We start from the raw sequence: 13,047 nt of genomic DNA, 5'->3' as shown, positions 1-13,047 counted from the left end.
CTCTGGGAATGTTGTTATCCTCAATACTATATCGAATGCTGTCTATATGGTGTGACTAAAGGAATAGTCTAATTACCATCATATACCGTGGTGCTCCAGGTAAGGTTGAAAATCTCAGGTCGAGTAGCATTAAGTGTATGTATGTAAATAGGTAGTGCACAGTTTACATATTATTTGTCAAAATATGCAGAAGTGTGAATGGAAAACTTTGTGATGTAATGTCTACATTTTATTTTTTATTAACTTCAATGTTTTCTATTTTTAGTAATTATGTGTTTTATTTATTTATGGAAATGATAATATCACTTAAAAATTGCATATTGGCAAATATATCCAGATATTGTACAGTATATTAAAGAAATACTGGGTAATATTTTTTCAGTAGATTATTTTTCTTTAATGGGGGGATGTAAAAGAAGCCAAGAAGAAAAATTTAATCAAATCATACAATGAAATAAAATGACTATGACAAATGACGAGGCTTACCAACATACTGGCGGGGAATGGGAGCATTGGTTTGTGCTCGTCCCATCATCCCCAGGGCACCAGGACGGGACAGGAGACTGGCAGGACCGGTGCGGATGGGCTTTGCTGTAAAAAAAAAGTTTGTCACATTGAACATAGCTAAGCAAGTTACAGCATTGATGGGCTATGTTTGTTTATATATACATCAACAGTCTATTCACAATTTTGTTTAGTTTATCTTAGTCAACAAAAGATTAGACACATAATGCTTTGTAATTTTGATTTCTTAGGGTTAGGTAGGTTTTGCCCTCCTAAGCAGATTTGCTTGTCATGCACAGTATATACTTCATCATGCACTCATTGTGGGTAACAGGGAACAACTGCATGTTTTAGTCTTAGGGTTCTTTGCTTGAACTACCATGTTGTCCAAGGTAGTTCAAGCAGCTCAGTATGCCAGTCAGTGTGTTTGTCACTGTTCAATTTCTCTTTGGCACCACTCAATGGCACAGAGTTTCTCAATTAATATTTTCTGTTCTTGCCATTTAAGATACTTTGACCAGTAACCTCTTGTGATAATTCATATATAATGCTGTATGTGAGAAACCCCTCCTCTCATTCTCTCCATTTCTTTTACTTTCCACTTATGCTTCAAGTTAGTTCTTAGCATCAGGTAATATGTGGGCTAGCTTAGGTAAGTGAACCCAAGGGTAGGTGTGGTGGTGGTCAGGGAAGGTGGCTAGGACATCAACTTGTAGTGAGCAGGAGTTCTCAGCAGTCACCTGTGATGCTAAGAGGAATCACAAGTCCTCTGAAGTTTTATTGATTGTGATCTCCCTTGTATTCATTCTGGACTGGACTGAGTATTATTTAGTGTGTGTATGTAGCACATGTATGACACTGCAGGAATGCTTGAAAATTTCTTGTGGTGCCATGCTGCTTAACTATGCACATTCACATCCATGGACACAAGGAACGTACTTTGGGGCACAAATTGTGATGGATAGTTTTGCTGAAGTAGAGCAATATGTGAACTTCAGATTGGATCTGATGAGCATGTATCTGTATTATTAAATAATGAAGCAATGTACACTGCAATGAAAAATTTACTGAATAGCATATCCATAATAATGCAAAATTGTACAATTTTGGCTATGGGAATGGGAGTGAAAAAGAATTAGCCATTTGAAGTAAAGGAACATCTGAGTTCATAATGCAAATGTTTTTTATAATTGAAAGGTCGAAGGAAATAATACTGAATCATCACAATGTTAATAATAAAGGTCCTTTGGTCAAAATTATTATTTGTTATAGTTTGTTGTCTGTCTTATTCTAACTTTCAACTGAAAATGAAAACTTGTCCTCTAACTTTTATTTATGAATGAGTGGAAATAATAATTACCAATATGTGCTCCTTGACCCCTCCTGGCAAGGTTCTTCTGCCGTACAGCTTCCTTGATGCGGTCAACTTCGTATTGGTAGCGCTTCCTGTCCCTCATGGCTCCTTCCTTAGCCTCCTTGAGAGCAGTCTCTAGTGCCTGCCATATGAGATACATGTCCTATAACTATATTAACACAATGTACAAACACAAGGAAATGCTTGATAAAGTATTTATAGTCGCTGCCTGGTTTTGCATGTATTTCCAAGGACCTCATATTGGAACCAATTATATAATTCTTTGGTAAGGATCTTGTAGGAAAAATACCATGTATTTCAGGACCAAGAAATTTGACAAAAATCTAAATATACCTAATGTTCTGTAAAATTATAACGTTTATTAACACCATACAATGCAATTAAATGAATGCTGTTTGTACTGTAAAATATTAAAGGTTAGTAATATTTGAATTTACCAAATGTCCAGAGAATTCGTTTCTGTCATAATTTGAACTAAAGTATTGAGTTAGTATTTTCAACTTCGACAGGCTGGCTATTCCATGAGCTTATAATCCTGTGGGTTATAAACCCACAGGATTTATATTTATAAAAGCATCTCCTGTTGTCTGTCCTGCATTGTGGCTTGTTGAGCTAAAAGCTGTTGCCCCCTTGTGTTAGCTACATTGGACTTTTTAAAGTAATGGTCATTAATATCTTCCAATTCAGTATTTTAAGTCTTTATGAGGTCATCCCTGTCATGTTTGATTTATAGTGTTGTTAGTCTTGAAGCGCTCAATCATTCTGGGAATGTGAGTTGACTTAGTTCTGGGGTGATTTGTGTTACTGTGCAGAATCTTGTCAAAGAGCAGTTATGTCGTTTTAGAAGGTGAAGTCTCGTGCTTGGCTACAGTAGTTCAACTGGGAGGCACACAAGGTATTTGTATAGCTAAATAACCATTTTCTTTTCCTTGAAGTCAAAGATTTGTTTAATTATTCCCAAGGTTTGTCAGGTTTTATTAATTATAGCTCCTACTTGCTTTGCAACTTTCAATGACTAGTGGATTCTGACTCCTAGGTCCTTTTCTTCCTTAATCTGTTGCATGGTAGTGTTGTTGATTTGAGAGTTGTGACATGCACTGTTATGACCTATGTCTTGCATTTTTCAACATTAAAGAGCATTTGCTAGTCTTCCAAACATTTGTGGAGTTCATTGTAAGATCTCGATATCATTTTCACTTCCTACTTTACCCTAGTTCTTAAGTATTACTGTATCTGCAAAGTTGATAATGCAGGTTGTAATATTCTCATTGTCATTGATGTTTATGACAAAAAGGGTTGGCCTCAAGATGGTATCTTACAGTATACCACTTACCACATTTCTCCAGTCAGATTTATTACCATTTAGGATGACCCATTGCTTTCTTTGTTTTGACTATTGTTTAATCCATTCTAATCCTCTACCATTTATGCCATGTGTTTGTAATTTTCTTGCCAGTCTTGCACATAGTATCCAATCAAAAGCTTTAGAAAAATCTGTATATACTGTATCTGCTGGAAGTCTTTTGTCTGCAAAAATATGAGTAGGTTAATAAGTCAGGATATATTTTTAACAAAACCATGTTGCATTAATTTGACTAGGTTGTGCACTGTGAGAAGTTAATTTTCTTAGGAAATCCATAAGTTTGCTGATATGCAACCCGTTCTCGCAAATTTAATAAGTCAATATTGACTTATTAGTTGCGTGCATAGGCGTGCATATTCTGCACATCCTGCCAGAAGACATGGCAGGATGTGCAGAATACCCCCATTGAAAAACAGAGGTGCAACTGGTACTCTGAGAGAGAACTCTATCAACATCAGAGGTCCGAGACTGTTCAACACGCTTCCACTACACATAAATAAATAAATAAATAAATGTTTATTTAGGTAAGGTACATACATACAAGAAATTTTTACAAAGATTGGTTGACTTATAGGTAGAGCTAGTACATACAATGCCTAAAGCCACTATTACGCAAAGCGTTTCGGGCATCATAAGGGGCATAACTGGCCGACCCCTCACAGTGTTCAAGAGAGAACTGGATAAGCACCTCCAAAGGATACCTGATCAACCAGGCTGTGACTCATACGTCAGGCTGCGAGCAGCCGCGTCCAACAGCCTGGTTGATCAGTCCGGCAACCAGGAGGCCTGGTCGACGACCGGGCCGCGGGGACGCTAAGCCCCGGAAGCACCTCAAGGTAACCTCAAGGTATAGGTGACATACTAAACATAATAGTTTCCCTTGAAAAACTTCATAGAAAACACCGACCTTACCTAACCTACTTAGTATGTTAAAATAAGCATCTTATAGCTTCATAATTACAATTGTTACTTAACCTATTATAGGTATAGGTTAGGTAATAATTGTAATTACGAAGCAATAAGATGCTTATCTTAACATACTAAGTAGGTTAGGTAAGGTTGGTGTTTTCTATGAAGCTTTTCAAGGGAAACTATTATGTTAAGTATGTCACCTATGCACATATTTAATAAGTCAATATTGACTTATTAAATTTGCGAGAACGGATTGAGATATGAGAGGTTGGGCTGATCAGTTGGTAGTTTTCTGCTGAGCTCTTTCTGTCTTTTTTGAAGATAGTGACATTTGCATATTTTCAATCTAGGACGAATTATTCCTTGGTTCAGAGATTTTCTGGACAAGGGTTTCAGTGGGAAGACAGTTCATCTGTTATTTCCTTTATAACTTTGGATTGAGTTCCATCCACATCTGAGGCTTTTGAATCCTTTGCTTTGTCAATGCTCTTCCTAATTGTTTCAGATATTAAGTTCAGTACAAAATATATTTTTGAGACGCCCAGTCATCATGTCTTCCAGGTTGACATTCACCAAGTTTCCTTGCAATCATTGTCGTCAGCCCCCTTAAGGTGGTCAAGGTAACTTTTGATAGTCGGGGCCCTCCTGTCTTTGGTAATTCTTATTGGTAAAAGGTGCTCTGTATACATCCTATCCCCCATTTTTGTAATAGGTGTTGGAAATTCAGACATGGAGACTCAAAATGTAATAGTGAGGTGTGTTCTTACCCCCATGTGGGGTACCTCGGGACATTCTAGGTTGGAATGATGTTCTCCTGTGCTCACTGCATCAACTACAATGATACCCATCCTATTTTTTTCATGTTCTTGTCTACATTATAAATATGAATCCTCTACCTTAAATACTTGAGATTGCATCTCTCTGCCCAAGGTGAGATGCCAGGTCAATCTTTTTTTTCCTTTTATGACATGACTTATGTTTGTGCATTATATCATGCTCCTCTAACCTACCCACCCTCAGGCCCACAACCATTTCCAAGCTTTGCACCCCAATACCTCCACAAGCTCACCTTCCCTATGTTCTGTGACCATAGGCGTTCTAGTGTCGCCAGCTGGCATATCTACCCTGCCTTTTCAGTCTTTTCCCTGGCTATTATTTTGCATCACCTCTCCACTGCTTTGTTCTTTATCTACTGTGGGCCTCTGATTGTCTCATCTTCATTTTCAGTCCACCCCTCTGTCTTATGGCCCTCCCCTTCCCGGCTTGGTGCCTCCTTTGGATACTTACTTATGGCCCTCCTCGGCATATGACCGTCCGTGCTGATATCCACCTAAGAGTCTATTGCTTAAAAGATTTTGTTCTGAAATTTAGACTTGAGTAATAAGTGGATTAGGTGTGTATATAATAAAAGCAAGTGTAGAAGTGAGCTCAGCTACATATGGTAAAAAATAAATGGCTAGGAAATTGAGGTGAAGTTCACCAAATACAACTTGTATGCTTAAAAAAAAAAGTGGCATGTCGTAGAACGTGGGCACAAGTTGACTGCCCATTTATTAAGAACAGTGCACCTCCGAGAACCAGCTCTGAGCAGCTTCTCTGTCGTATTTTAATAAAATAATTGAGGTAAGCAGGTGTCACAGCTAACAGAAATAAAATTTGAAAATACATATAAAAAAATTGTGGTGTTTAAAGCCTTTTATGAGGAGCAAGAGCAATAGTGAAAAGCCTGAACACAGTGAACTGTAACGTGTGTATGAATGAGTCAAATGCATTATCATGGTTAGAGGTGAACTAAACAATGGCAGGGTAGGTGGTGTGCTCACCTTGACCCTGCCCATGGTTGCCTTGAGCCGCTGCTCTAGCTTAGGTACCTCACAGCGGAGATGGGCGTTATCTTCCTCCACCCTGAACTGCCAGAATAGCTCCTGTCCCTCGTCCTCTATCTACAGTAGTGGAAAGAAGTATGGCAACACCCCTAATATGTTCAGCAGCATAGAAGCAGTGATAATTAATGTGAAATCAATCAACTCCAAGTCCATATACTATAATTATATTTTGGATCTTGTCTGAAAAAATCTAATTAATTATCAATTTTAGTTATGTTATTGAATAATTTTGTGCAGTGTTCAGTGCTATCCACGTACAGATGTGGCATTACATGGCAAACCATGAAATAAAATAAACAATCTACTTGTAAAGATTTAACTGCATATGTTTAAGATGCACATAAACTCACTTGGGAGACAAATGTGTATATACCACTTAACTTATCCATCAATTACCATTGTACCCGGTGCCAAAAGTTTCTTAACTACACATTAATAGTATTTTAAGCTAATACTAGTTACGTCACTGAGACATTTGTTTATTAGTATTCATTAATTTAAAAAACCACAGTATCTAGGGTGTTGCCATATACTCCACTATTGTTGGAATATTATAGAGACCAACAAGTATTACAAGGATGGGACATTACCAACTAGAAAATCCATCTTGGCTATATTCTGAAGGAAACTGGCAGTGCTGCTGGCTCACTGTTAATCTTAAACATAGTGATGGTGCTACACAGATGTGATGGGGGGGGGGGTTAAATGATGTTACCTCGATCATCAATTTATGGTACTGTATTCTTTGTTTCTCATACAGTACTGTACTTGTCTTCTTTTTGTTCATGTTTTATCTATTGATGTGATTTCTCCCAACCTTAGTACAGTCTGACTGCATACTACAAGAGTTTAGTATGCAAACATGCTACTGTTTACATACGGTTTACTGCCACTCATCAATTGGCTCATAGAACAAACTGGCAACCGAGGCCTTCTAACATGCACTCCATTAAACTCCATTTTAGTCTTATTGTGAGTACAGGTAGTACTCAGTATTTGGCAATATTTTGCAATTTTGTGATCTTTCAAGGAAAAAAAACCCTGGGTTTATATCAATTGTTTAATGCAATGAAATACCCCTTTTTGGACCCGCGGTAGTTCTCTGGAGCTTAATAAGTTTTATGTTTATTTTTGTTAACAAGCTTAGGTACACAGTTTTATGTTGCAACCCCATTCTGTATGAGGGATTACAGAGCATAGGTTAAGTGCTAGGTATAGTCACCTAACATTCCAATGTTACAGGATTGCTGGCCTTATATGGCTTCAGGTTCTACCAGGCCTCAGATGTTCTCAAGCCTACCATGATCCAGGATCTCGTTCACTCACTGAGGTGAGGAAGAATAGGGATCAGAGAGAGACCCAAAAACCAAGAAAACTACCCAGAATGCCCAGAGGGTACAGCCTAAGCAAAATAAACCACTGTTTGAAATGATTAAAATGAGGAAAGCAATGTAAATGACAGTTGGCAGCTGGTGAACAAAAAAAGGGAAGAGCCTGACAGCAGTAGCCAATTCCTAAACTCTTGGATGAATGGAAATATGTCAATATGCTTCAAGCAGATCCAGGAAAGTGAGCCAAGAACTACTTGAAACCAGCAGGCAAACCTGGGATATTGTGGTCATGTGTAATGCTGGCCTAAGTGATAAGCTATGAAGACCTAGAGAGAGCCTTTGAGAGAGAGAAAAAAAAGTAGTAGCTTTGAAAGCAGGAAAGAGGTTCCCAGAAGAGATGCATAGTCTCAAGTGTCCCAGGCAGCCTGGCTAGTTGAAACTTGGGGTATTCACCCAGTGCCATCTATTGTTTGCATTGTCGTCATTTCACTTCTTTCAAGTACTGTACTGTAGTGGTATACTTTGCCTAGCTTTTCTAGTTGGGTTTTGTTTGGTTTTGGGTTGATCTCTGATCCCCATTCTGCTCTTGCCTTATTGACCTAACTAGATTCTGGTCCTGTTTCTTGGTAGGCTTGCACAAGTCTCAAGAGGCCTGAAAGCTTAGCCATACTAGCACTTAAGCTCCACGAGGCTACTGAGAGGGCCAATGCAGAATAAGCACTTTCTACACAGTACACTTGGTTGCTTCCAATGACAATACTACTCGCCTTTGGAGCTCGCTGTCAACCCTACTCTGTTGTTGACAACAAAATTGACAAAATTCCTTGTCAATTTTGTCAATTCCTGTTACTATTTTGTACATAATGATCATATTGCCTCCTTTTCTGCTATCTTCTAGTTTGGTATATTTAACACCTTTAACCTCTCCTTGTAACTTTGTCTTTAAGTTCCAGAAGTCATTTAGTTGCACATCTTTGCAACTAAATACTAATACTAGGTAATACTGACTCACATTTTGTCTGTAACCTTTTCTTAATACTGTACTGTACATTTATCTTTGTGAATCCTAATTTTCATGTCTTATATTTAGAAAAGTAGTTTAATTTTTAATTCCCTGTGGCAAAAATATTTGACTAGACAGAAATATTTAATCTTATCATTACCATCCCCAAATTTAAATGGTGCATGAAACTAAACTCACAAGCAAACCCAGTTAACTTTGAAGTCCAAAATGAGAACATATTAGCAGTGTTACATGTATAACTTTTACATAACTCAAGTGTTCCATCTCGTTACTATTCACAGTTTTTACAACTTGCTAACGTGATCTCATTTTGGAGACTCGGAATTTGTTGCTTCCATACCTTAACCCTCTCCATGGTGGCCCTGAGCCGCTTCTCTAACTTAGGCAGCTCACACCGGAGGTCGGCATTGTCCCGGACCAGTTGTTTGTGCACCTTTGTCAGCTGGTCTAGGTTATTTTCCAGAAAGCTAATCTTCTGTTTTTGTGCTACGGACCCTCCAAGGATATCTTCATCTTCTCCTGCAGCAGACTGAATAAAAAGGAATGAAGACATAGGTTAAATTATACTGTATATGTAGGCAGTCTTAAATCTATACAGTATCTGCCACTCCACAGAGCATATTTTCACCAAAGAGTTTTCAATCTAAATAAGATAATCATGCGAGTTAATTTTTTAGCATGTGTTATATTTAATACTATGACAACTTTTTAGCACCTGTTATATTTAATACTAATCTTAATATGTACAGCATTATCTAGACCTAACTTTTTTAAGGTACTTGCTTTCGCAGTACATACACTGTATTGTAACAACAAAATAATGAAAGTGGAAGATGATTGTACAGTTTAGAGTTTTAACCCAAAAGACCATGCTTTCCACCTACTGCTTTCTTTCAGCTGGGTTAAAGGTTGCGTTTGACTTCACAGATGCTTGGTTTGCTGTGTGTATGAACCATTGCTTTGTTGGAGCCTTCATCCAGGCACATTGCTTCTGTAGCTACTGTTTAATATGCACTAATGCTTTGATATACTGATAAGGGTTCGGTTCTCTGCTTGTATAGAAAGCACGGGACCTTGTCAGATTTTCTTGTTGGTCAAAGTGTCAGTGATGCAAGGGCTCTGTCCTCCACAGGTTAGCTTTTCAAAGGGTCCTTTGTCTGCCATCTCCCTTCTCTTGCCAAGAGTTTCATGTAACTTCTTCACCTGTCATGCAGATGCTTTCAAGAGTGGATTTGGTAGGCAGGAAGTCTGTCCCTCCACTCTTCCAGGGACAATGTGAGCCCAAAGCCTCAATTGGAACCAGCACATCCCTTCTTTTACAAGTGGAGGATTATTCTCACGTCTAGCGGGAGTCGGAAGCTCCTGTGTGGTAGCTTCCTCTTTCAAATATTACTCTGGGGCAAGGGTTCTGCTACCTGACACGAGTTGGTTGCTGGTCTCTTGTCTGCATTAGTGGAGGGGGTGCCCCAACCAGAGGACTGGTGTCAGAGTTCAGATGAGAAACTGGCCATTTTCGAGAATGCTAATTGGTGGTCCTTGGGTTGCCAATTAGTATTTGAATTGGCTTTTGAGATTTTTAGAATGTATTTTCTGACAGTTATTCCATCTAAATTAAGTACTGTATTTTCTAGTCTCTCTAGCACAAGAATAATTTGAAAGTATAGATTTAAAAGTTTCTTGCCATAGTGGTGCAGATTGATAATCTGTCCTGGAATCAAATAGTTCTTGCCTTAGGGAGCAACCGAGTAACTAGTTAGGAAAGTACTTTTTATACTCAAAACCCGATTTAAACAAGAAATATAATAAGCTGTGGTCTATCATAAGGTATACATTTCTAGTTATTTTTACAGAAAGTTTGTACTGTACTGTACTCTGAAGATATTGCACAGAAATAAATTACAACAATGAATGACAACATTGCTTCCAAGGTTGCTAATGATGTCATATTGAGCCTCCAGCCTGAGCTATGACATTTGGGTGCTCCCTAAGTAAGATCCTCAGTTTCTCGGAGAGGAACTTGCACAGTCAGGTAAATTCGCATTAGACTGATACTGAAAAACTAAAAATTTACAAACATCCAAGAATGGTAATACTTAGGAAGTGACTGGAGAATACTCAATATAACTGGGAATGATTGACACAGGTCAGTTCCAACCCCTCCCTTAGTATCATGTGACCAACAAGAGCTCTCAATAACTCGTTGACCTGCCTGGCCGTAGAAACCAACAGTTTCTGGTTTGCAGTGGACTATGCTTACACAGTATTTATAACATTCTAATATTAATGTGCATAACTAATGCTTCTCACATGTGTTGGTTCATTCTGAGCTGGATTGAGTATTCTCCAGTGACTCCATGTTACCTACAGTATAATGACCTTGCAAGGATGTATGAAAATTGCATGTGGTGCCAGAGCTAATATGTCATTCAATGGAATTGTCATTGTTGCTGCCTTTGGTGTCTGACTAAGATTTACATGTGCCCTTGGAGAGTATCTTCCTTAAGGGAACAACTGAACAACTGCTCAGAAAGGAGCTTTTGATACCAACTTGAGAAAACACTATTATTAATATTTCTACAATACAGTAATTTGATTGATTAAACTGAAGGCAGAACTTTCTGCACATTTGAAAACATGCACTGTATACTAACCCTCCTGACTCTGGCCTGCAGGTCCTGGACGAAAAGTTTCCTTAGGTTATGCAGCGTCTGAAGCTCTTTGGCCACAGTGTCTTCAAGGCCCTTAAGATCATGGTGCGCCTGTTCTCGGCGATCATTCAATAGACTGTGGCATAGCAGGGAACTTGTTAGTAACTTATAAACATGTATAAAAGATGCATTAGCAAAGAACGGCTTTATTTCACAAAACTGTTATGGCAAGAATTAAATATAAATTATCCATCACAAAATATACTTTCCTTGACTTTATATGATATTATACTGAATATTCATTTAGAAATGGAAAAATAATTTTGGATGATAATGTTACAGATGCTCAATAAATGTATCTCATCCTTGGTAGAGAAGGGGAAGGCCTCGTGTACAACCTTCCATACACATTTCAACTGCTTACAAATGATTAATACTTTTTTTTTACCGAGCCTTTGAAATATTTGCTGAAGAATATCACATGCTGGTCATGCTAGACCACACAAGGAAAGCTGTTGCCACTTTCTTGCACTAAGAAACAACAATATTTGGTAACAGTACAGATTGCCTTGGGTACATATGGAGGTGGGCGAGTGGTAGACAGAAAGCAACAACAACAAAAATACACATGTGAAAAAAATAGTGGCAACAGTACAGTATATAGTGAAAATGTTGTGCAATGTTGGAGATGATAAAGCAGAGCTCGGAGCGATGCTTCACAGAGGAGTGCTGTGGAGAAGATGAAGCAGACCATTGTGTGGCATTTCAGGATGGAGAGGGATGGGTAGCAAAAGAATCATCGATGGGAGAAGGGTAACATTGTTACATACCAAATATTGTTACAATGGTCTGTGAACTAAATACAATAATATACAACATCTTCATCCACAACTGTCAATATTAACATCTTCAAGCTGAAAGAAACTATTTAATGGTGTTGATATCCTATTACAGTGTACTGAGAGTATTGTGCATTACCACAAAAGTTAGCATGATAGTGCTATAACTTTTCCAATGTCTTGGAAATAAATAATTCAGTCGAATTTATACACTGCTACATAACAAAATTTATAATAAATTTTTCTATGTACAAAATTTGAATTTTATGATACTTCACTTACAATTTTACAGTTTCTCTTTTATTTAGAGCGACTTTTTTTTTTGCTTTTTCTAACCATTGTTTTTTTCTCATTCTAGTGTTTTAATGTTAATTTCATATGCCTGTAATTTCTGTGCTAGTTTTTGTTTGGACCTTATGAAGAGCTGTAGAGAAATTTATGTAGACTACATCTACTGAAAATTCTTTGTGTTGCTAAATACAAATAATAAATATGAGGAGGATCATTTGCCAGTATATACTGTATTTTTGACATGGTAGAAGGGGACTGACAGTTGAGTGGACAGCGCTCGGGATTCGTAGTACTAAGGTTCGGCCTGTTAAAGCCGTTGTCAACACCAGACTGGTGTTGACAACAGCTTTAACAGACCGAAACGTTCATCTCTCTTCCCCATTTCTTTGTGGTTTTTTCTGCAAACTGATACGTATATTAGATAATTAAACTTATACTGTATATTATTTTAACATTCTTGTACAGTATATAACTGTGATAATGGAAATATTAAGCATGTTTATTTTGGAGCATGGTACTGTACACATGCCATGCCATGCCATGCTGTGCTACTGAGACTAATGACAGAACCTACCTGATCACCTTCAAGTTTAGAGTGGTCATGAAAGCCTTTTCAGTGCCAATTTCCTATCAAAAGAGATGTCCTAAAAACTATTTTTAACAGTAACAATGCATGTCTAAAGTTTGATATACCCTGTATGTTATTTCTTTTACTATTTTACATTACAAGTCTATACTTCTCCAATATCTAGTCCTGCCTTCATTTCAATAAAGATATATTCCTTACATTCCATGCTGGATTAAGTAGTGATATACAGTTTTATATTATTTAAGTTTTGTTTATAGTTGTATTGTTTTTATGTAGATTCTGTGT

At 37.7% G+C, this 13,047-nt stretch overlaps 1 protein-coding gene across 5 annotated transcripts in view; it reads right to left on the bottom strand.

Annotated features, from left to right (window-relative positions):
- Positions 1-13,047, bottom strand: part of LOC123760359 (kinesin heavy chain) — a 154,564-nt gene that overhangs the window by 5,457 nt on the left and 136,060 nt on the right. For 3 of the 5 annotated variants that reach the window (XM_045745985.2, XM_045745986.2, XM_045745987.2), the window contains 5 exons: positions 11,047-11,179; positions 8,736-8,924; positions 5,978-6,097; positions 1,865-2,000; positions 487-591 (listed from right to left, as the gene is read on the bottom strand). In XM_045745985.2, coding sequence (XP_045601941.1) covers positions 487-591; positions 1,865-2,000; positions 5,978-6,097; positions 8,736-8,924; positions 11,047-11,179 — 683 coding nt within the window. The remainder of the gene's footprint in view (positions 1-486; positions 592-1,864; positions 2,001-5,977; positions 6,098-8,735; positions 8,925-11,046; positions 11,180-13,047) is intronic. The other 2 variants (XM_045745988.2, XM_045745989.2) reach the window with 1 other exon arrangement.

This window comes from Procambarus clarkii, chromosome 39 (assembly GCF_040958095.1).
Source record: "Procambarus clarkii isolate CNS0578487 chromosome 39, FALCON_Pclarkii_2.0, whole genome shotgun sequence".
In the NCBI taxonomy this organism is placed as follows: Eukaryota; Metazoa; Arthropoda; class Malacostraca; order Decapoda; family Cambaridae; genus Procambarus; species Procambarus clarkii.
Note: the sequence above shows the minus strand (reverse complement) of the source record. Positions and strands in the feature narration are given on the sequence as shown.